The sequence below is a fragment of the Macaca nemestrina genome, chromosome 1 (genome assembly GCF_043159975.1).
Source record: "Macaca nemestrina isolate mMacNem1 chromosome 1, mMacNem.hap1, whole genome shotgun sequence".
NCBI lineage: Eukaryota > Metazoa > Chordata > Mammalia > Primates > Cercopithecidae > Macaca > Macaca nemestrina.
In genome coordinates, this window is record NC_092125.1 from 130,397,927 (window position 1) to 130,420,464 (window position 22,538).

General features: G+C 32.4%; 1 protein-coding gene across 3 annotated transcripts in view; it reads left to right on the forward strand.

The window, feature by feature from the left end:
- Positions 1-20,129, forward strand: part of LOC105466263 (collagen type XI alpha 1 chain) — a 219,601-nt gene extending 199,472 nt beyond the window's left edge. For all 3 annotated transcript variants that reach the window (XM_011715280.3, XM_011715281.3, XM_011715283.3), the window contains 10 exons: positions 7,056-7,109; positions 8,001-8,108; positions 8,650-8,703; positions 8,813-8,848; positions 8,941-8,994; positions 10,501-10,750; positions 14,261-14,373; positions 15,815-15,883; positions 17,656-17,889; positions 19,402-20,129. In XM_011715280.3, coding sequence (XP_011713582.1) covers positions 7,056-7,109; positions 8,001-8,108; positions 8,650-8,703; positions 8,813-8,848; positions 8,941-8,994; positions 10,501-10,750; positions 14,261-14,373; positions 15,815-15,883; positions 17,656-17,889; positions 19,402-19,548 — 1,119 coding nt within the window. In that variant the 3' untranslated portion in view covers positions 19,549-20,129. The remainder of the gene's footprint in view (positions 1-7,055; positions 7,110-8,000; positions 8,109-8,649; positions 8,704-8,812; positions 8,849-8,940; positions 8,995-10,500; positions 10,751-14,260; positions 14,374-15,814; positions 15,884-17,655; positions 17,890-19,401) is intronic.
- The last annotated feature ends 2,409 nt before the right edge of the window (positions 20,130-22,538 follow it).

Below are 22,538 nucleotides of genomic sequence, written 5' to 3' on the forward strand. Positions count from 1 at the left end.
AATAGTTAAGTGTGAAGTGATTAATCAAAATGGCAAATGATACATATAGCACTCTGTAAGTGTGATGAGTATTAGTTTAGTCAAGTCCTTCTATATATTTTAAAATGCATTCAAATGCCTCTTATCATAAATATATTAATTATCTCAGAGATAGAAACATACGCACAAAGCCATCACAACTGGGATTCACAATTCATTCAGGAAGAATTTTGGTTATTCCTTTCAACAAAGATGCCACAGCAATTTCCTCTAGCATACCTACCAAATATTTCATAAGTTTTAAAGAGATTATTTAAACTTTCACTGAAGAATTTAAAGATCATTTATTTAGTAATTAGATAAAAGTTATCAAATTTTGGTAGATTTCAAGCAGGAGATGATCAGTGCTGCCCATTACCTCCAGCTTAGGAAAAGGGCACTGATTGAAGCAGGATCAGCTCCACATCTGTATCATTACTTAGGAATATTCTCCTTAGATATGATAAACTCATAACTGCCCAGAGTCAGAGCCTGGAAGGAAAAAAATGCCTTGCCTTAATGTCACTCTAAAATTTGCCAGGGATTTTTTTTCTTGTTATTTCAGATTTTCCAGTAAATATTTTGACCTTTCTGCAGATGAAATAAAAAGCACCATGCTGGAGATTTCCTTCAGCTAATATTAAAAATAAAACCTTCTGACATACCACCTGATTCGGCATACAAACTTTTGTATTTTTGACTCTTAAATAAATGTGAGTTTACAGTGCAAGAGGACAGAATAATTTCCAAATCCTTTAGGTAAAGCAGAATGATAAGCATCAGAAGTGGGCTGCATGGGCACATTCCATTCTGACTGCTTGTTTTATGGAGAGTACTTACGATGTGAATATAATGTGTAGTTTTTTTTTTCATAGCTTTAGTTAGTCTTGATGTGTGATACCTAATCTCAATGAAAATGCTACTTACTCTTCATGAGGTGAGGATGGGCAGAGAAATCATCTTCAAAATGCCGTTTATGGCAATTCAATGAGCCTTTCAACTCAACTAAGATCTATTTTAGTAGGTAATTTTAAAATCAGAATGAGAAGTAGCTTATTATGGTTACTAGTTAAGGTTATCGACTCTAGAGCCAAACTCTCAGGTTCAGAAACAAGCACTACCACTTACTTGGTGGATGACTTTAGGAACATTACTTTTTTTTTTTTTTTAGCTTTAAGTTTTTCATTTGTGTGTGTGTGTGTATATATGTGTGTATATATGTGTATATATATAAAATTATATATATTATTCATTTATATATAAAAATATATAATATATATGTAAACATATATTTAAATATATATTATATATTTATATATTCTTCATTTATATATTCCCATTTATAAAATGGGAATATTGCTAGCCTCTATCCAATGATATTTCTAAAGTTTATGTGAGTTACATTGGGATATGGCTATCTTCTACCCATGGGGTTCTTAGGTTAATTAAATGAATTGCTTGTAAATCACTTTTATATCACCAATTAGCATGAGTAACACCAAATCAAGAATCACTAAATGAATGAAATAATGATATAATGATAAATGAAATAATGAAATAATGATAAATATTTTGAAAAACAATCAATTTTATATTCTTAGTGGAAAGTAACTAAATTCGACCTCATTCATGATGTGTATCATCAATAAACCTTATGCAAAAGTTGTTGACTATTAAAGCAAATGGAAGAGATCAAATACAATTATACTTACACAAAAATACCTTGTATTTTTGTACAAAAGTTAGAGTGTTAACATATTAAGTACTATGATAGACTCAAGCAGAGGATACTAGATATACACAGAGTCGGACCATTTAAATGTCATTTCCTCTAGGGACCCTTCCCTGTTTAGAAACATGATGTGATTATTAAAGAAGGAACAGAGAGGTTCAAGTGTGGATAACACAGTGGCTGTGAGACTAACAGAGATTTGGAAATTCATAGAGGTTTCTATTAATCTCTAAATTAATCTGTATGAAAGCTATAATAATAATACTTTCTCCATGATGATTTTTTTCCTCATTATAACATATATTCACACCCATATCCAAATCTACACAGGCTTCAATTTGCTTATCTCTGGATTTCCACAAGTACCTATTGGGTCTCTTTTCCCCTTCTAGAAGCTGCCTGTAACTACCTACTGTATTGTTTCTACTGGTGAGATAAAGCTACCAAGACATTCCCCTTTTCCCCAACTTTTAAATACAACTTAGCTGTTCAGTAAGTACAACTTACTTACTTTCATCTCTCCAGATTGGCAGCTGCCTATTTAGACAATTGAAATAGCTAACAGAGCATCCATTACCCACACAGATAAGTTTAACAATTTTATAGGAAGTTTCTGGATATGAAATTCTTTGGAATAGAGTACAACAAACTAATTTTTTAGACTCTTAAAATGATTTCTGCTTGGTGTCTGCCCACACTATGCTATCAGCTCTCCTAGAGTCAGATATGATATAGTATTTATTTTTTGCTTTAAAAAGTACATATTTCACATGGTAAAAAACTTGTTTATGAACATGAATTCAACAGATTTACATTTGTATATGTGTATAGGCATACACACACACACAACACAAATGTGTACTTAGATCACCGTATGGAATTGAAGTTTGACAAATAGCACAGATGGGCTGGGCATGGTGGCTCACGCCTGTAATTCCAGCTACTCGGGAGGCTGAGGTGGGAGAATAGCTTGAACCCGGGAGGCGGAGGTTGCAGTGAGCCAAGATCACATCATTGCACTCCAGCAAACAAAAAAGATAAATAGCACATATGGAAGCTAATCAAAAGCTAAGGATGGTGATGAGCCTATATAAAGAATTCTATTCGAGTTTATTTTTTTAAGTGGAACTCTGTTAGAGTCAGTATAATTTTATTAGGGTTTCTTAAAGGATTTTTCAAAATTTCAATAGAATTTTGTATTGGTTGAATTATACTGCTATTTTAGTAGTCAACCAACATTAAATGGGAATAAGACTGAATGTTTCATTTATTTATTTAGTTAGTTAGTTAGTTATTTTATTGAGACAGAGTCTCACTCTGTCACTGGGGCTGGAGTGCCATGGCACAATCACGAGTCACTACAACCTTGTTCTAGGCTTAGGTGATCCTCCCACCTCAGCCTCCTGATTAGCTGGGACTACAGGCTTGTGCCACTACACCAGGCTAATTTTTGGCATTTTTACTACAAATAGGTTTTTAACAGTTGCCCAGGCTGGTCTTGAACTCCTTTGCTCAAGTGATCCATGCCCCTCTCTCTCCCAAAGTGCGGGATTACAGGCTTGAGCCACCACACCTCACCAATTGAGTGTTTTAAAGAGAAGAATGATGATGTCTAAATTCTACCCTCTGATACAAAGTCAAAATTGAAATAATTTAGTTACTTTAAAAATTAGAATGTATTTGATTTTTTGAAGTCAGAATTAACATCTGTCTTAGTTTTAAGCTTTTATTTTGTTTTGTTTCATATTCTCTTAAGATTCTATTTGTTTTAATGCAGCTGAAAAATTATTTAGCATTTATGTTCAAACAAGATTATTTAGTATTATCACACATTTCTGCTTTTGATAATAAAATGATAAGTATCTGATAGCATTATTTTTTAAACAATAAAAACTTAAAAGATAGGATGGGATACTGAATTAGAGTTTATTTCTTTAATGCTACATTTAAGTTATCTGTAGACAAGGGTGATATGGGTAGCATTCCATAATGATTAAAAAGGTTTAAACAAAGCATTTGGTTTTCACCAGATTAAATATTATTCCACAATTTCGTCTTTTAAATAAAGTGTAGGATTTGCAGTTTCTTTAAATTTCAATGAACTAGAGTTTTGAAATGCAGATCAAAGCAAATATTCCAGAAAGCATAATACTGCAGGGGAAAATGTTTGCTTGTGTATTCTAGACACTTAAGAATGTATCATCCCTGTTTTCCTTTTCACTTTATTACTTATGAATTATGTATTTCCCTGGGGGTGTTCAATTTACAATATCCGAAAGAGAAAAATAGAAAATATGTATAGTTAGAATAACATTTTTATATGCAGAGTTGATGTTTTTGATCTGTTTCAGGTTCAGAGGGTTATTTATAACTGCTCTCAATATCATACCAATTTCTATTTCCAGCTGATGAAAATAAAAACTGATTTTATTTGGCAAATTCATCTTTAGATGTAGTTTGTAATGTTATGAGAGATTATTAGCTTAGAGAAATTAGTACTCATTATCTCTAACTTCTTCATGAATAATATTTATGGAAAGGATTTTTAATGCATTCAAAACACAAATAATGTCTAATATATTTTTCATTAAGCCTGAGCAATTAGAATCACTAGTAGTTCTTTTTTTGCCATTTTAGTTTTTTCTATTAGAATGGGATGAAAAAGTTGATAGGTATTTATCTGTAGCATATCTAAAACTAATGATAATAATTCAAATTTGTATTATGCTTCACTGTTTATACAGTTTTTACTGTGGCGAGCAAAGCGCCAGATAATGGGGAGATCACTATTACTCAAAAATGAATTTGCTAGTTTCCTTGTGATCTTTTTGTCTGAGATTTAACAGGGCGGGATGATTGTTTATTCTTATATAAAAGAGAATGTAACTAAACTCATATAAATTTGACTCTGAGGATTAGTATTTTTCTCCTTATTAGAAGATTATTATTAAGTATATCCACACTTAAAACTGCATATGCTTGTTTGAAAATAACTTTTGTCTGTTGTTAATTGAATAATATAGGGAAATTGTCCATTTTAATACTTAGAGAATTAACTGAATTTGAAAACATAAATATATCTAATAATAGTCCAAAATACCATTGTTACACAAGCGCTAATTTATATTAACACTATTCTTGCTCTTTCCTGATGTTCACAGTTTCAGTTTGAGAAGCAGGCTTCAGAAACAAAGGAATAGGGAGGCCCATCCTGATTCATGTAGCAACTCTATGACATAGACAGGACTTGTAGTCCCCAGCTTGTAGATGAGAAAACTGAAGCTCTATTTGTCCAATTAATTTAAGTAGCTAAGAAGAGAGTTTGGTTTCTATGCCAGACCTATCCTATTCTGAACCTATACTTTTCCTAGTACATGACACTGCTTGGATCAGATCCATAGTTCTTAATGCTTTAAATTCACAAAAATTATGGACCAGGATATAATGTGCTTTTTTACACTGAAGAAATAGAGTGTTTCCAGATAGAGGAAAATATTACTCATGGTAGCCTTGTAGAAGATACAGTAGTGGTGACCCATGATGTACGTTGGTAAAAAGTTAAAACAATTTGCTGTCATAGAGCCATGATGAAAATTATTACTGAAATTATAATCGAGAAAATTCAATTCTATCAAAACAATTCTAATTCATAGAGAAACCGTATGGACAGTTTGCTTTTGTTGCTGGGTGCCTTACTTGTGGCAAGCAGTAGTGACATATTTAGGTTATCGTGGCCCTAATTTCACGAGTCACATATAAATCGTTTTTTTAGCCTCAGTTTCACTTCCAACAGCATCTGTTGCCTGCGTAGTTTCACTTGTATACTTTCACAACAAGGACTGTATTTTGTGTTGTCTTCAAAATTGTAGTACAACAATTTGGTTTGTTAGTGTGGTGTGTTTTTTTGTTTTGTTTACTTTTTCTAGCAACAGGCTGTTCTCTGTCATCCATGCTGGAGTGCAGTGGTGTGATCATAGCTCACTGAAGACTCAAACTCATGGGTTCAAGTGACCCTCCTGCCTTAGCCTCTCAATTAGCTAGGACAGCAGGTGTACACCACTAATTCTAGTTTTTGCTTTTTTTTTTTTTTTTTTTTTTTGGGAGACAAAATGTCTCGCTATGTTACCCAGGCTGGTTGCAAACTCCTAGGTTCAAGCGATCCTCCCACCTCAGGCTCTCAAACTGCTAGGATTACAGGTGTGAGCGATTGTGCCTGGGCTAGAGTATAACAATTTGTAGATAAAGCAGTTTGTTCGAAAGTCATCAGTATGAAGATTTTTTTGGTTGGGAGGCAGGACAAAGAGTTAGTTGCTAAAGTCATGCCATAATTTTCATAGAAATATAAGTCAAAAAGATAAATGTCTTAGTCTGGGACTATTAAAAAAGTTAAATTATTGAAATAGAAGTATATTTATATAAAAAATAAATTTCCTTATTAATTTCATAAATCATTTAGATATGAGGTACAATTTAGAAATTGCAGCTGAAAGTACCATCTTGATGTAGTTTGTAACGTTGTATAGTTTAACTTAGAGAAATTAATAGTTATGGTCTCTGACTTCTTCATGAGTAATATACATGCAATATTTTATTGGAATTATTAAGTGTTCTTAGTATATGTCTCTCTCCAGTAATCACAGTGAAAGACATCTAATTTCAAGAGAACAAAGAATAAGAATTGAGATCAGAATTCAGAAAATTGGCCATGGCCTAGAAGAATTACAGAGTTCCATGTTTTAATTTAGTATATATAGGAATTATCTTCTTATTCTATAGAATATTAGGCAACCATTCTAACATATACAAATAGAGGTTATTACTTAAATACAAACCAAACAGTGTATTAAAATTTTGTCTAATTTTTTTCCTGTGGTTATCAAAGATCTATTGACGGTCAAAAGTTTATTGAGTTTTCAAAAATTGTACTAAAAATATTATAACCTTTTAAATTTGTGTAACATAAAAATGTTTGACTGGCTGGATATATAATTTGGAAATACCTTCTGAAACTAGTGTACTTAAAAACTGACACTTTCTTCTTAACTGAAAACCCATATAACCATGTTCTATTTCTAACTTCACATTCATTTAATCAAAATTATCAATATTATGGTTACAAATTAAACCATAGCATTTTAAATATGTGAATTTACTTAGAAGCCTTAAAAATAAAGCAACATTAATCATTATTATTTTCAACTCCATCTTTTCAAAACCAAACTAGGTCTGTGACTAGTCATAGGATTCTTTAATTCATACCTATTCTATTTTATTTTTTATTTATTTATTTATTTTTATTATTTAGGGACCTCCTGGCTTACCTGGTCTCAAAGGTGACCCTGGCTCCAAGGGTGAAAAGGTGAGAATGAAAGAATGTGTTATTGATAAAAGAATATGCTTTTATATACTAATAGCCTTGCTTTTGCAGATTAAAATCATTCAAAAAAAAAAAAATGTCAACCAATATCTTCATCATTCTAACCCTGAAAAAAGCTTCAATCCTTAGTTTCCCAGATGTATTTAGAGGGGAGAAAATATGCAAATAGTGAAAAATGTGCCAGAATTCAGTGCTATATCTTCTCAAGTTTCCATTATAGCAACCATATGGAGAAAGCATATGGTTATACTAAAATAACTATTCAGAAAATAAACAGGCTGAATAACAAAATATCTATTTTTATGTTTTTAAATGTGAAAATAAAAATTTTAAACTAGAAATATCTTTCAAATACTAATTTGCTCTCCTATAATTTATGCTGAGTTGCACCAAGTACTTAGAGAAATGAGCCTGTTTAAAAATGGTATTATTATTGTTTGGATTATTTTTAAATCTTCAAATGCCTTTTAAAGACTGCAGAGTCTCTGAAGAATAGAAATTATTTCATATTAAATGAGATACTTATTAAAATAATGAGTTTTCTGTTATTTATTCAACTAATATTATAGATGGTCATTATTGGTTGAGAGATTCCTCAAATGGAGTACTTAAAATGATATTTTTAGAAAGCATTTTGTTTTGTATTATTTCCAATGCTTAATAAAGCCCTCACTTAAAGTAAGCAGTAAAAGATCCAGTTAGGTGATGAGGAGATTTTTAACTGTATATTTCATTCAGAAGGGTTATTTAATGTTGTTTTATCAGCATTGTTCATTTTTATGCTTTAGAAATTTAATGTGCAAATATTTTATAACTAAAATTTTATGAAGATAGTAATGCACATGTTATAACTTTTTTCTCTGCCTTTCAAAGGGACATCCTGGTTTAATTGGCCTGATTGGTCCTCCAGGAGAACAAGGGGAAAAAGGTGACCGAGGGCTCCCTGGAACTCAAGGATCTCCAGGAGCAAAAGGGGATGGGGTGAGTAAAAATACAGGTTATTTTTTCTACTCATTTCCAATAATATACACACACACACACACACACACACACAGTCCTTTAAGTATGATCAAAGAAAGAATTTAGAGTGTCTTAATTCCAATTTGTTTAAGTCAGTAATGTTCTTAAAAAGATATTTGTATTCAGCCCTAGGGCAAATAAATTTTACAATATTTAAGTTAGAAACCATAAAAATTACAGTTGAGTATTATTTAAACCAACATGTAATAAATTCCCATCACCTGTAAATCATATTCTGAGGGATAAAGGAATATACACATATACACACATAGATTTAAAAGAAAAACCTCATTGATATTGTAGCAACATAGGAAAAATTCCGATTATTTTGCACAAGTTAATTTTTAGATTCACCATGGAAAAATGTTTAAGCCATTCATAAATATTTTTGCATACTCTAAATTTTACAGTGTATGCTGTTATGAAAATGTTAAAAAGTTATGAAAACATGAAAATGAAATAGCTGAGGAAATCCCTTTACATTGGCTGATTCTCTCTCTAGGGAATTCCTGGTCCTGCTGGTCCATTAGGTCCACCTGGTCCTCCAGGCTTGCCAGTAAGTACAAGACAAAATAACCTTATAAGGTAGGGTTAAGTTACAAATATAACAAAGAGACACAAATGCTCCAGATTTTTATCTGTGCTTTTGCCTTTGCATTTTCTAGGGTCCTCAAGGCCCAAAGGGTAACAAAGGCTCTACTGTAAGTACTTTTCCCTTTGACAATTTAATTTTTCATTGAAACCTATTTAATTGCCTCTTCTTTATTTATGTCCTCTCTCTTCTTTCTAACAGGGACCCGCTGGCCAGAAAGGTGACAGTGGTCTTCCAGGGCCTCCTGGGCCTCCGGTAAGTACATGTTAACAAGAGTGATATTCTGATAATTCGCATCTGGAAGCTGCCAATGATTTCTCTGAATTTATAAGATAGACAAAAAGCACATTCTGTCAAAAGTGCTGATTTTATAGGAAACATTATATCATTTACATAATCAAGTCTACATGCCAAGACTTAAATTTTAATTGATTTCACTGTTCAAATATAAATACCCTAATTATATACTATAGCCTTGTTTTTATTAATTTTTCAAGAGATCCATATACTATTTTGTCACATTACTGAAACCAACTTATTTTATGCCATAAAGATACATTTATGCTTGACTCTAGGAATAATGACAAAAATTCAGATGCTTCACATTTTTTCCTAGTGCATTTATAAGGATACTAATAAAAGCAATAGTAATAGCTACCACTTATTAATACTAAAATGTTCTAGGCTTCACATAACTAATTGAATGGTAGAATTAAAATATAGATCCATGTGAAAGAAATGTTATTCTTCTTTCTTGAGCTAAAATCTTTCCAACTATATGTATACTAGTTTGCTAGGGCTACCATAGCAATGTACCACAGAGTCGGTGGCTCAAACAACAGGAATGTATTGTCTCCCAGTGTTGGAAGCTAGAAGTCCTAGATCAAGGTGTCAACAGCGTTGGTTCCTTCTGAGGTCCATGGCAGAAAGATCTGTTCTGCACTTCTCTTCTTGGCTTGTGGTGGCTGTCTTTTCCCTGTCTCTTCACATTATCTTCCCTCTTTGGGTGTATCTGTGTTTAAACTTCTCCTTTTTATAAGAATATCGCTTACATTGGATTAGGGCCCACTCTAGTGACATTATGGTAGCTAATTATATTTTCAGTGACTGTATTTCCAAATGGGATTACATTCTGAGATACTGAGAATTAGGACTTCAACATTACAAATTGTCGTGGGATGTAATTCAACCCATGACAATATGATAACTATTTGCTATAGCTCTGCTCGCAATGTGAATTCAAGTCTGGTTGCATTTATTTTAAGTTTGTACATTTATAATGATTTAAGTCACACGTATTTGAAGCAAACTAATGTGTACATATTTTTTAAAGTTTAATGTTTTGTAATATAAATTATCAAATATAATAGTTAAGAGCGCAATAGCTTTAAAGTGCTGTTCTAATCCTCAGAGACTTTACAATCTAGTTGTAGAGTTAGGGCATATAAATGATGACTAATTAATAAACAAGAGACTAACATATATAACATATCTACACAAATCTGTGCTATATTATTGTGTACATAAAGGGCGAGAAGTCATCTAACTTATTCACCTACCTCAGTATTTCCACCAAGTTCATCATAGAAGAATCTATGACATTTATATATTTATAAACTTATCCTATAGCATAAATTTTGTAGCTACTGAAAAGTTAAACCAACTTTAATTTCTTATAACAAAAACATAACCAGTATTAATTAATATCTGCAGAATATTCCACCTTATGAAACAATTGCACTCATATTTTCTTCTTCACAGGGTCCACCTGGAGAAGTCATTCAGCCTTTACCAATCTTGTCCTCCAAAAAAACGAGAAGACATACTGAAGGCATGCAAGCAGATGCAGATGATAATATTCTTGATTACTCAGATGGAATGGAAGAAATATTTGGTTCCCTCAATTCCCTGAAACAAGACATCGAGCATATGAAATTTCCTATGGGTACTCAGACCAATCCAGCCCGAACTTGTAAAGACCTGCAACTCAGCCATCCTGACTTCCCAGATGGTATGTTAATAATACATGACAAAGCAAATGTACAGAGCCTCTGAGTTTCTGAGGTGCATTGTCAGCTCGTTTATTCTAGTTAAATGTTTAATACAGTCTCTAAATAAAACGAAACAGTTAATTCTCTTCTAGACAGAAAAAAATCATTTATACTGTATAAATCAAGAGTTGCTTTGGAAAATCCTTGTCTGTTAAATAAGGTTTTATTAAACTATGACAAGATCATTGTTGGATGTTTAGAGCTAACACAAATGTACTTTGCTTGTAATAACTATCACAGAATAGATATTGTGTATACACACATGTGTATATTGTAATATGATTACTAACTTCATGTTAATGTGAATACTTACATTAATATGATTAGTATTTTAGATTAGTATGAATAATATGGATATATGTAAATAGCATAACTGATGTATATTTGATCTATCGGTTCAGCAATGATTTGGTACACCGAATATTTAAGAATTTGGATAGCTTGGAGCAAAAATGTATCTTTAACTCATCCACAGATATTCCAAACAACTGTGAATTCTTACTCACTAATAACAATTAGGATAATTTATCATACCAACTCTTTGACAAAACCTTTATATACCTATTGGTCAGAGAAAGAAAGAGTTTCAGGTATGTTAAGTTAGTTGACTAAACTTATACAATTATTAAAGTAGCAAGGGGCAGATCTTCATCTGATTTTTAAATTTCCCACTTTATGTTGAACTATTTTGTCTCCCCTTTACTCAGCAGAAAATATCGTTTTGCACTACCAGTCATATAATGACAGTTATAACTGTGATCTAAGTAACTCAATGCAGATAGAAAAATTCAGTGTAGTTCAAAAACAGCTGGCATAAAAAAAGGATGTCACAAAAATCTTCTAATCTTAAGCACACCTGTTAAAGGTAAAACACAGGTAATTATTAGTATTCCTATACAAACTGGTATCTGACATCTTCATGTTTATAATATGTTTATCTGAAAAAGATACATTTAGTTTAGTGATTTATAAGGAGATTTACTTTTAACTGGTATTATTTAAGCAAAGGATTTAGATGATTTAGATAATTCAATGTTATATACTCCTAAAAACCATATAAGAAATATCAAAGATTTACAGTGGTTATCTCTACTTGGTAAAATCTTAGATGATTTTTTTATTTCCTTGTATTTTTTTTCCTGAGAATTCTAATTTGTTTCAGACATGAGTATATTAATGGTGTAATCTGAAAAAATGTAGATGTTTTTGTTAAAAAACATATTAAAGCTATGTGACTGTTAGAATACTTTTCCTGATTATGTACAAGTAGTAGCAGAAGATAAAGCAGGTTGATACTGCATTTTTTAGAGTTCCAGCACCAAGATAAGCAATTTGAGCTTTTAAAATATTAAAAGTTCATAGCCAGTGGACTTATGTAATTCAAATATTTAAAATGAAGTGGCAGGATGAAAAACAGTTGGAAGTATAAGGTAGAAATAATTTGATTCCTTTCCTTCTCAGTATAAAGGTCAAAGCTGCCACCCCTATATAAGAAAAAAAGAGGTTAACAAGAGAAAAGTATTAAAAATGTATTTGATTATAGTTTAACATGACGTAGGAGTCTTCAGATTCAAGCTGCAAAGATACAGAGGAAGCTGTCTGATTTTATGCTTAGGTTCGATAAGGCAGGGACAGCTGTGTAGAAATGCAATATAATATTGGATAAAAAAAGGGTATGAGCTAATGGTACTAATCTGAGTAGGGAAACCTAGTAAGGCCTTCTGTTCAGATTCTCCCTGGCCTCTGTATTGTAGCATTTCATCCTCCCAAGTACAGGGTAGAACCCCTCTGGAATAAAGGTTTTAATTACTTTACGGCCAACTGTTACATAGAAAGGTGGGTGAAGGTTATGTTAGCAGTGGCAAATCCATATGCCATACTAAGGGTTGTAGGAGTGAAAGTTTATTAGAAAGTTTTAGAACAGGAATGAAAGAAAGTGCACTTGGAAGAGGGTCAAGCGGTCGTCTTGAGGGATTCAAGTGTGTGGTTTGACCTTTGACTTGGGGTTTTCTCTATTGGTATGTTTCTGAGGTTTGCATCTCTTCACCCCTGATTTTCCCTTGGGGTGCGCTGTCTGCAAGGGCAGTGGGCTGTCAGCACTTTGGAGGGGCCACACACACCTTGTGTTCACTGGAGTTGTGCGCATGCTCACTTGAGGCATTTTTCCCTTACCTGTTGAGTGTTCCCAGAGGAAGGTTATCTACGTCAAACTCCAACCATTTGCGTCTTAGTGCGCATGCTTGAGCCCACTAGCCCACCTCCTGAGATCATATAAAGAAGCTGCTGGTCACTAGTTTCAGGTGTTTTCTATGAGGGAAAGGAAGACGGCCATTCCCTGGCACCAACTGCAACCAATTATTATTTTAGCGAGACAGTTTAACAACCGCCTGACCTTCATCTGATGGTCGCCTGACATTCCTGGTGGGGTTGGCGGGACTCTCCCTCCCTGTTTATGTCTGACTGACTACCTACTGTAACAGTTAGAGTCATGTGTTTAGGGTTTATAGCTGGCGTTGCAGAAAAGGGGTTCTGGTTTCTATGACCCACTTTGGGGAGGAGGGATTCTAATTTCTATAACTTGCCTCAGGGGAGAATGAGGGATGAGAGACAGGAGGGCAGAGGTCAGAGAAAAACTGCTTCATAGGCTTTCACTTTGGGGTATCATTTTCTGAGCACCAACAGAGGGAAGCAAAGTAATGTTTACATGTATATCACTTTTCACTCCTAGTAACTCTTGTTAACTAAAACCATATTGTCAGTTATCTAAAGAATAACTTTGCTACTCCCACTATTTTCAATGCTTACTCACGTAACACCAAATGAATGGTGATGATTATTCACATGATAAAATGTGTTCTGCAACACTTCAGCAATAGCATTAATAGCAGGCTTCATTAAAATATATAAAGTAGTTCTTCTTACGACCCCCTTCAAAGAGCGAGTACATTTATTGCAAGAAGTTTTTTTATATATATAAAATAAGGCAGAGGTTTGATCCCTAAGGCTAAGTAGATCCGACATCACCTCCATTGTTACAAATGAATAAACTAGGAAGAAAATATATTGATTATACTACTGAGATTATTTAAGTAGTAAATAATACTTATGAGATTTGGAGTCAAGTATGTCTTATTTCAATATGCATACAATTTATTACACAGGGATAAATGGAATGTTAATATTTGAGGAGATGATATTTAAGCTGAAACCAAAAAGTGATAGGCACGATAAGAATTTTAAAGAGGTATTCCAGGTAGAATATATGGGGCATCTGCAAAGCTTTGAGGCAGACAAGAGAAAGTATCACCGTCTATTAAAAAACATACCCCAATATGCCCAAAAGCTTAAAAGGGAAAAGATCTATTAACATGTATTTTTCCTATTTCTCTTTCTAACAAAATTTGATATCTAATGCATTCAACAATGATGTCAATGCATTTTTATATGACATATTTTTTGCTGCCTTCTAGGTGAATATTGGATTGATCCTAACCAAGGTTGCTCAGGAGATTCCTTCAAAGTTTACTGTAATTTCACATCTGGTGGTGAGACTTGCATTTATCCAGACAAAAAATCTGAGGGAGTAAGTACCAATCTGTTTAGGTGGTGAATGTTGACAGTTCCTGCCATGTTTTGCAATATTGAACTAAACAGGAAAATTATACTGTCATATTTTCATTTATCTGCTTTTCTTACAGAATAATTAGAGCACTTCATTTGCATAAACATGAATAAGCACCAAATTGATGCAGAGAGTTAACAAATACTTCTCTTCTTTATTTTTTACCCAGATGTATTCTTTCTGCACCTGCTTGCTCTCAAAAATTCTATGGCTTTCCATGACACAGCACAGCTGAATCTCAAATTTTAGTGCCTGTATAGTGTTCTTCTGCCCAATTACCACATCATAGACCTCACAGCTGCATATGACACCCAAAATATCTAATTTTATAAAGAATTAATCTTTTATATACAACAAAAGTCTTTTCTGCACTTACATATTTTTTAAATATTTAGCTCCTTTAAACAAATTATTTAATTTTTACCTAACAGTATTACCAGTATACTGAGTTCTATCTTCAAAGCTAAATGCAAATCATTAATGTAAAGAAAGTTTATTCACAAGCATAACAATATTCTCCAAACATTTTATCAGTGGGACATTTTGTCTTTATTGGTATTCATGTAATAAATCTCATTCTTCCTAGTAAATGATGTGGACAATAGAGGCATAGAAACTCCTTAAGGCAAAACAAGTAGCTTTATGTGTGACTAATGGTTTTGGGAGAAAAATTAAGTTTCTGAGGAAAGAGTGGGTAGTAAGGGCAGGAGAAAAAACAACTTCCATCTCCCAACCCTACTTGGCACGTGATGAAGCACAGTAAAGCTATCATAGCCTCCAGAGAAATGTGGAAAAATAGAAAATGCCGTTTCTTACACAGATAACTCAAGTTCCCTATTGTGAGGACTTATATACCCTTTGCTGTTCTTCACAAAGTGGAATAATAAATGCAGATCTATCAAAGATTCTAAATATTCTAACCAGCAGGGAATGATTCGGGTTGTTTCCAGTCAATGCCTTTCACATAGCATCTCTCCTTAGCTACTGTCTAAATATTTTCAAACATGTTTCTTGGCTATGGAGTGAAGATGGTACCTGCCTTGCTTGATGACACTGACTGACAGTTGGAGGATTTCCTTTGCAAAGGGTTTCTGAGTGTTCCACCAATGTCCCCTGCACCCCTTAGTATGCCTTTACCAGGTCGTCTTTCCCCTTTTCCTTTAGAGCCGATGAAGAGAACAAAAAGGAAATGGCTCAATCTTCACTGCATAGAATTTACAGGATCTATCTCAAATTTTTCTCTTTATCTCATTTTGTATAATCTAATTTGTATCATTTTAAAATGATTTTAAGAACTCCTTATTTTCTCAGTCTTACTAAAAATGAATTATATGTCTATAAAAATGCTGTTTATACTGTAAATTTTCACCTACTTACTAACTTTTCTATTCCTTTACAACAGGTAAGAATTTCATCATGGCCAAAAGAGAAACCAGGAAGTTGGTTTAGTGAGTTTAAGAGGGGAAAACTGGTATGTTATTACCTCAACATGAAATGGTTTTTCACAGACTCAGGAAGTGAAGTTCTAATTATGTATTTCTGGACCTTAACAGTGAAAGTCTAAATTATGCTAAAGGAGGATTCCCTGTGGTCTCTAGTTTGTTCCACCTAATATCTCTTAGACCACTGTGGTATCTTAAAGCAACCTAACATTTTTGTATAAAAGTAAATGGAAATATGCTAAATTTACTGAAAACAAGGATCAAATCATGCAATTTATTAAGTACCTGAGATAAACATCATAAAAATTGATTATGTTAGAAATGTCAGGTATAAGGAATATAATATCTACTTAATATCTTCCTATTATTTCATTTTCTATCTACTTGAAACCTAATTCCTTGTTTGTTCTTCATTTCAGTAAGTTGGAATGTGCAACTTTTCTGATTGTTCTGGCACAAATTTAAAGATTTCTGTACAATTACCAGTTCATTTCAATAATTTTCTAAAGATATTTTAAGATTAGATGTCAAAGTTAAATTCGTATTTAAAAAGTGTTTAAACATATACATGTGTTTAAAGTATTTTATTTAGAATTTATTGAATTTAAAGTGTTTTCCAATTATGCAGATAATTATTCAGTTGTTTAATGTTCTTTGAAAAGCTATTATTTTCCATTTATGACTATATAGTTATTATTTCTATACAAACTCATGCATATTAACCACTTTCATTGACTCTCTCCACTGTAGTTATAATTATCTATTATAGTCTTCCAGTTGCATATTAAACATCCATATTACATTATTATCTTTGTATAAGTTTAAAAATATATACAGATAGAACTCTATCTGTGTGGATTAAATTTTCCCAGTAGATATTTTTTCTTCAACCCCACAAAAATACTCATCATCTGATGTGCTATTCAGTAAGAACTAAGTAAATCTGTTTTAAGGAAGAAAGTAACAGATAACTGCCTTTACATTAACCTCATCTATAATCTAAGTGAACATCTTAACTTTTTTTTTTCAAATTTAAGTGTATATGTTTCAGCTGAACTCAGATATTTTAATTATCAAAACTAAGACAATTTATAAAGATGATATGAGATAGTTGTTAATAATTTACAACTGAGAATATTTTACTGCTATAATTACAGAATAAGTATTGACTCAACAAGTATTAACTTGTTTTGTCTTGCACATTATGCTTGGTGCTAGCAATACAATGTTGAGTACAAACATCATCTAAAAATAGACAAACAGGCATTTCTGAAAATATTAATAACCTTTGAGAACTATTGCCCCAAAAATGAAAAGTGCAAGAACATGTTTACAGATTTGGATAAAGCTGATACATTTTGAAATGTTTGAAAGGAATAGTCAAAATCAAACATCATAAAACCAGATAATCTTTGCATTACTCTGAGATTCCTTGGTTTTCATTGTTTCATTATTTTACCAATTTGTTTTTCAAAAAGATGCACAAATATACTGAAACATTTCTTGGAAACTAAAGCATTTTTTATAGGGTTGACTGTTTAGGAAACTAAGACATAGAGATAACATGATTGTTTCAAAGGTAAGCAGCGGCTACAGTAACTTAGGTGGGATACAATTCACAAAATCCTGTCTCTGGGTCTTCTGACCCTCAATGTACACTTTTTTCAATTAGGTTAACATGGGACTTTTGATTCATCTACATGCTTCTGGCATCACAGTTCACTGTCGACGATGATGTTATTCTTGGTAGCATAAAGGAGGAAAAGAGTCATTAGGTGCCTTTTTATTCCTTTATTCCTAGCTTTCATATTTAGATGTTGAAGGAAATTCCATCAATATGGTGCAAATGACATTCCTGAAACTTCTGACTGCCTCTGCTCGGCAAAATTTCACCTACCACTGTCATCAGTCAGCAGCCTGGTATGATGTGTCATCAGGAAGTTATGACAAAGCCCTTCGGTTCCTGGGATCGAATGATGAGGAGATGTCCTATGACAATAACCCTTTCATCAAAGCACTGTATGATGGCTGTGCGGTGAGTATAAGTTCTGCTTGTCTGCCTTCACAGAGATGAGAGGCAATATGTCACCGTTTCAATTGGTCCTAAGCCAGATTTTTCTCGTGAAATGGATGTCAGTTGTTATTAACATTTGATGCTTAATCCTGACATGTTAAACTATGGTATGTGAGAAACCAGTAATCTTAACACACACACAGTTACACTCATAGACACTCTGAAACATTTTTAAAGGCATAATAGAAGGTAATCTTGGATTATGTTATTTTATTAATCCTGACATTTGAATCATATCACAGCCAGTTATTCCTAAAATGAAAAAGAAAATAAAAAACCTTATGTCATTTGCCTCCTTACTGGTGATTTTAAAATGACAGATAAAGGAATCACTATTACACCATTTATAATATCAGTAATTTTTAGCCCTATATTTTTTTATAAGAAACTTGTTAATTTGTACTATATCAGTTTGAGATCCACTATCATTATTGTTATCTCTATCTTATAGAAGTACCTTTTTCACATACATAAGATTTTATGTAAGAAAATAATAAATAGGTACCCTAAAAAGCTCATTGCTTTAGCCAAATATTGATGACTAAAGAGAAGTCACAATTATAGATAAATAAGTTCATGTTTTCCTCAAAATGAGTGTAGTGCAAGTAGAATAAAGAAGAGAGAATAAAGCAAATGAATGGAAAAAGAGTTGGGAAAAGCTTCTCCAATATAGTTTATTGTTAAATATTCATAAAATTAACATATCGCAGAAGAAATTTTTTGACTTTTGATTTTCTGCATTATAGTTCTGAACCTGTATTCAAATTTTTCTGTAACAGAATTTGACCATGTATATCTTAACTATAATGGTAAAGATGTATTATTTATACAGGAGGGGCTGGATATTGTGGCTTACCCCTGTAATCCCAGAACTTTGGGAGGCCGTGGTGGGCAGATCACCTGAGGTCAGGAGTTCAAGACCAGCCTGGGCAACATAGTGAAACCTCATCTACTAAAAGTACAAAAATTAGCCAGGCATGGTGGCACATGCCTGTAGACCCAGCTACTTGGGAGACTGAGGCAGAAGAATGGCTCAAACCTGGGAGTCAGAGGTTGCAGTGAGCTGAGATTGCACCACTCCACTCCAGCCTGAGCAACAGAGCAAGACTCCATCTCAAAAAAGAAAAAGAAAAAAAAAAAATATATATATATATGTGTATATATATATATATGAGGATTCAATACCAACATCAATTTTCATATTGTGTTTATTAACTCAAGATTCTTTTTAACTATGAAATATATAGCTCTATCATAGTTAAGTAATTATAGCTAAATATTAAATGTAGTAATCAATGTTCAAAATTTAGAACTATTTCAGTAATAAGAATTATTATATAGATAATAGAAAATTTGTTTTTCTATTCTCTTCTCTCTCAGCTTCTTACCTCCACTAGAAGCCTAAGAAAAATTAAGATGCACTTAAAAATATTAAATGATTGTGTAACTTTTTATTTCTGCTTTATTTTACAGTCCAGAAAAGGCTATGAAAAGACTGTCATTGAAATCAATACACCAAAAATTGATCAAGTACCTATTGTTGATGTCATGATCAATGACTTCGGTGATCAGAATCAGAAGTTCGGATTTGAAGTTGGTCCCGTTTGTTTTCTTGGCTAAGATTAGGACAAAGAACACATGAAATCAACAGAAAATATACCTTGGTGCCACCAACCCATTTTGTGCCACATGCAAGTTTTGAATAAGGATGGTATAGAAAACAACTTGCTACATATGCAGGTACCATTTAGGAGATACCGATGCCCTTGTGGGGGCAGAATCACATGACAAAAGCTTTGAAAATCATAAAGATATAAGTTAGTGTGGCTAAGATGGAAACAGGGCTGATTCTTGATTCCCAATTCTCATCTCTCCTTTTCCTATCTGAATTTCTTTGGTGCTGTAGAAAACAAAAAGAGAAAAATATATATTCATAAAAAATATGGTGCTCATTCTCATCCATCCAGGATGTGCTAAAACAGTGTGTTTAATAAATTGTAATTATTTTGTGTACAGTTCTATACTGTTACCTGTGTCCATTTCCAAAACTTGCACATGTCCCGGAATTCCATCTGACTCTAATTTTATGAGAATTGCAGAACTCTGATGGCAATAAATATATGTATTATGAAAAAATAAAGTTGTAATTTCTGATGACTCTAAGCCCCTCTCTTTGGTTAATAATAAAATGCCTTTGTATATATTGATGTTGAAGAGTTCAATTATTTGATGTCGCCAACAAAATTCTCAGAGGGCAAAAATCTGGAAGACTTTTGGAAGCACACTCCGATCAGCTCTTCTCTGCCGACAGTCATTTTGCTGAATCTCAGCCAAAAATATTACGCATTTTGATGCTTTATTCAAGGCTATACCTCAAACTTGTTCTTCTCAGAATCCAGGATTTCACAGGATACTTGTATATATGGAAAACAAGCAAGTTTATACTTTTGGACAGGGAAATGTGTGTAAGAAAGTATATTAACAAATCAATGCTTCCGTCAAGCAAACGATCATATGTATAATTTTTTTCTACCTTATCTCATCTCATTGTTTTCAGTGTGCTTCAATAATGCAGGTTAATATTAAAGATGGAAATTAAGCAATTATTTATGAATTTGTGCAATGTTAGATTTTCTTATCAATCAAGTTCTCGAATTTGATTCTAAGTTGCATATTATAACAGTCTCGAAAATTATTTTACTTGCCCGACAAATATTACTTTTTTCCTTTCAAGATAATTTTATAAATCATTTGACCTACCTAATTGCTAAGTAAATAACATATGGTGGACTGTTATTAAGAGTATTTGTTTTAAGTCATACTTATTCAGGAAAATCTAAACCTTTTTTCCCACTAAGGTATTTACTTTAAGGTAGCTTGAAATAGCAATACAATTTAAAAATTAAAAACTGAATTTTGTATCTATTTTAAGTAATATATGTAAGACTTGAAAATAAATGTTTTATTATTTCTTATATAAAGTGTTAAATTAATTGATACCAGATTTCACTGGAACAGTTTCAACTGATAATTTATCACAAAAGAACATACCTGTAATATTGAAATTAAAACATGAAATTTGTCATAAAGAATTTCTTTTATTTTTGAAATCGAGTTTGTAAATGTCCTTTTAAGAAGGGAGATATGAATCCAATAAATAAACTCAAGTCTTGGCTACCTGGATTGGTCATTTTCTTTCTTAAATAGCTTCCAAATTATTCTCAATTGCAGATAAAGCTTTTGATTCTTTCTTGACCATCCAGATTAGAATAGTTTTACACTTCTGAACCAACATATTACCATTCAGAGATAAGTTGTCTAAATCCCCCACATGCGTAAAATAGTAAAAAGAACATAGTAATACTAAATTTATAAAATAAAAGTAGATTATACTTAAAATTTCAAAGAGATATTTTTGTAATTAAGTATTTTACAAAGTGTCAAAAGTGTTTTTGTTTCAAAATTAGTCATACATTCAGAACTTTTTAATTATCTAAAACATACATACAATTTTTGTATCATGGAATAGAAGGATTGTATACATTGGAAAATTTACTTTAATGAAAGTATAGCAATAACAAAATATTTTGCATATTAGCCTGCCTCAGGGATGCAGTGTTATCCATTTAAAACAAAAAAAAACCTTTAATTTGGCACTCAACAGAATGAATAGATAATTGAATGGCTTTGCTTTTATATTCTTCCCATATATGGATATAGTCTTCTGTAGGAATCAGACTTTTTTCTCTCTCTTATGATTAATTTAGTCTAGACAAAAGAAAGCTCATCAGAATAGAAAAAAACTATTAGATGACATTTTAATACTAGCCCCAGCAGGTATAAGTTATTCATATGAAAAATACAAAAAATAGTATAGACCTTGAAGGCAGGGTAAATCATGGACTTAGTGCACAGGAAATTTGATCTAACTTTCTTTAAGAAATAAAATTACAAACACAAAGTACAGAAGTGACTATAATGAATAAAGATATGACAACAAATTATTAATTTTATTAAAAAGTTGACACATAAAAATACCAGGAAATCTGGGAAAACAATGTTTCTATCTTTCTGAAACACTTCTGTGAGTTTTTATATTATATTTTTGGCTGCAATCAAGTGCCTCTTTATAAGAGATTTCATAATTTAACTTCCTGTAGAGTAAGATACTCTTAACCCGCAAGGTGAAAAAATGTTTCTTATTGATACCTCAGAAATATTTCTGTGTCATGTCGTTATTGGTAAGTATCATAAAATTTTTAGATTATTTAAAAATGTAGCAAAATCTCTATTACATATATTTCATATGCACTACAAAATTTGTGAGAAATTTCCACAGACTAGCTTCTGATTCTGTAAATTTCAAATCTTGTTTCTCCTCCGCTGCCTATAGATTTCATATTCTGGGCACCATAAAACATGCCAAGGTACAAACTCAGTCCTCTTTGTGGTCATCATGACATATAATTAGTTCATTCCACCACTGCTATAAAGAAACACCTGAAACTGAGTAATTTATAAAGAAAATAGGTTTAATTGGCTCATGATTCTGCGGGCTGTACAGGAGAATAGCAGTTTCTACTTCTGGGAAAGCCTCAGGAAGCTTCCAA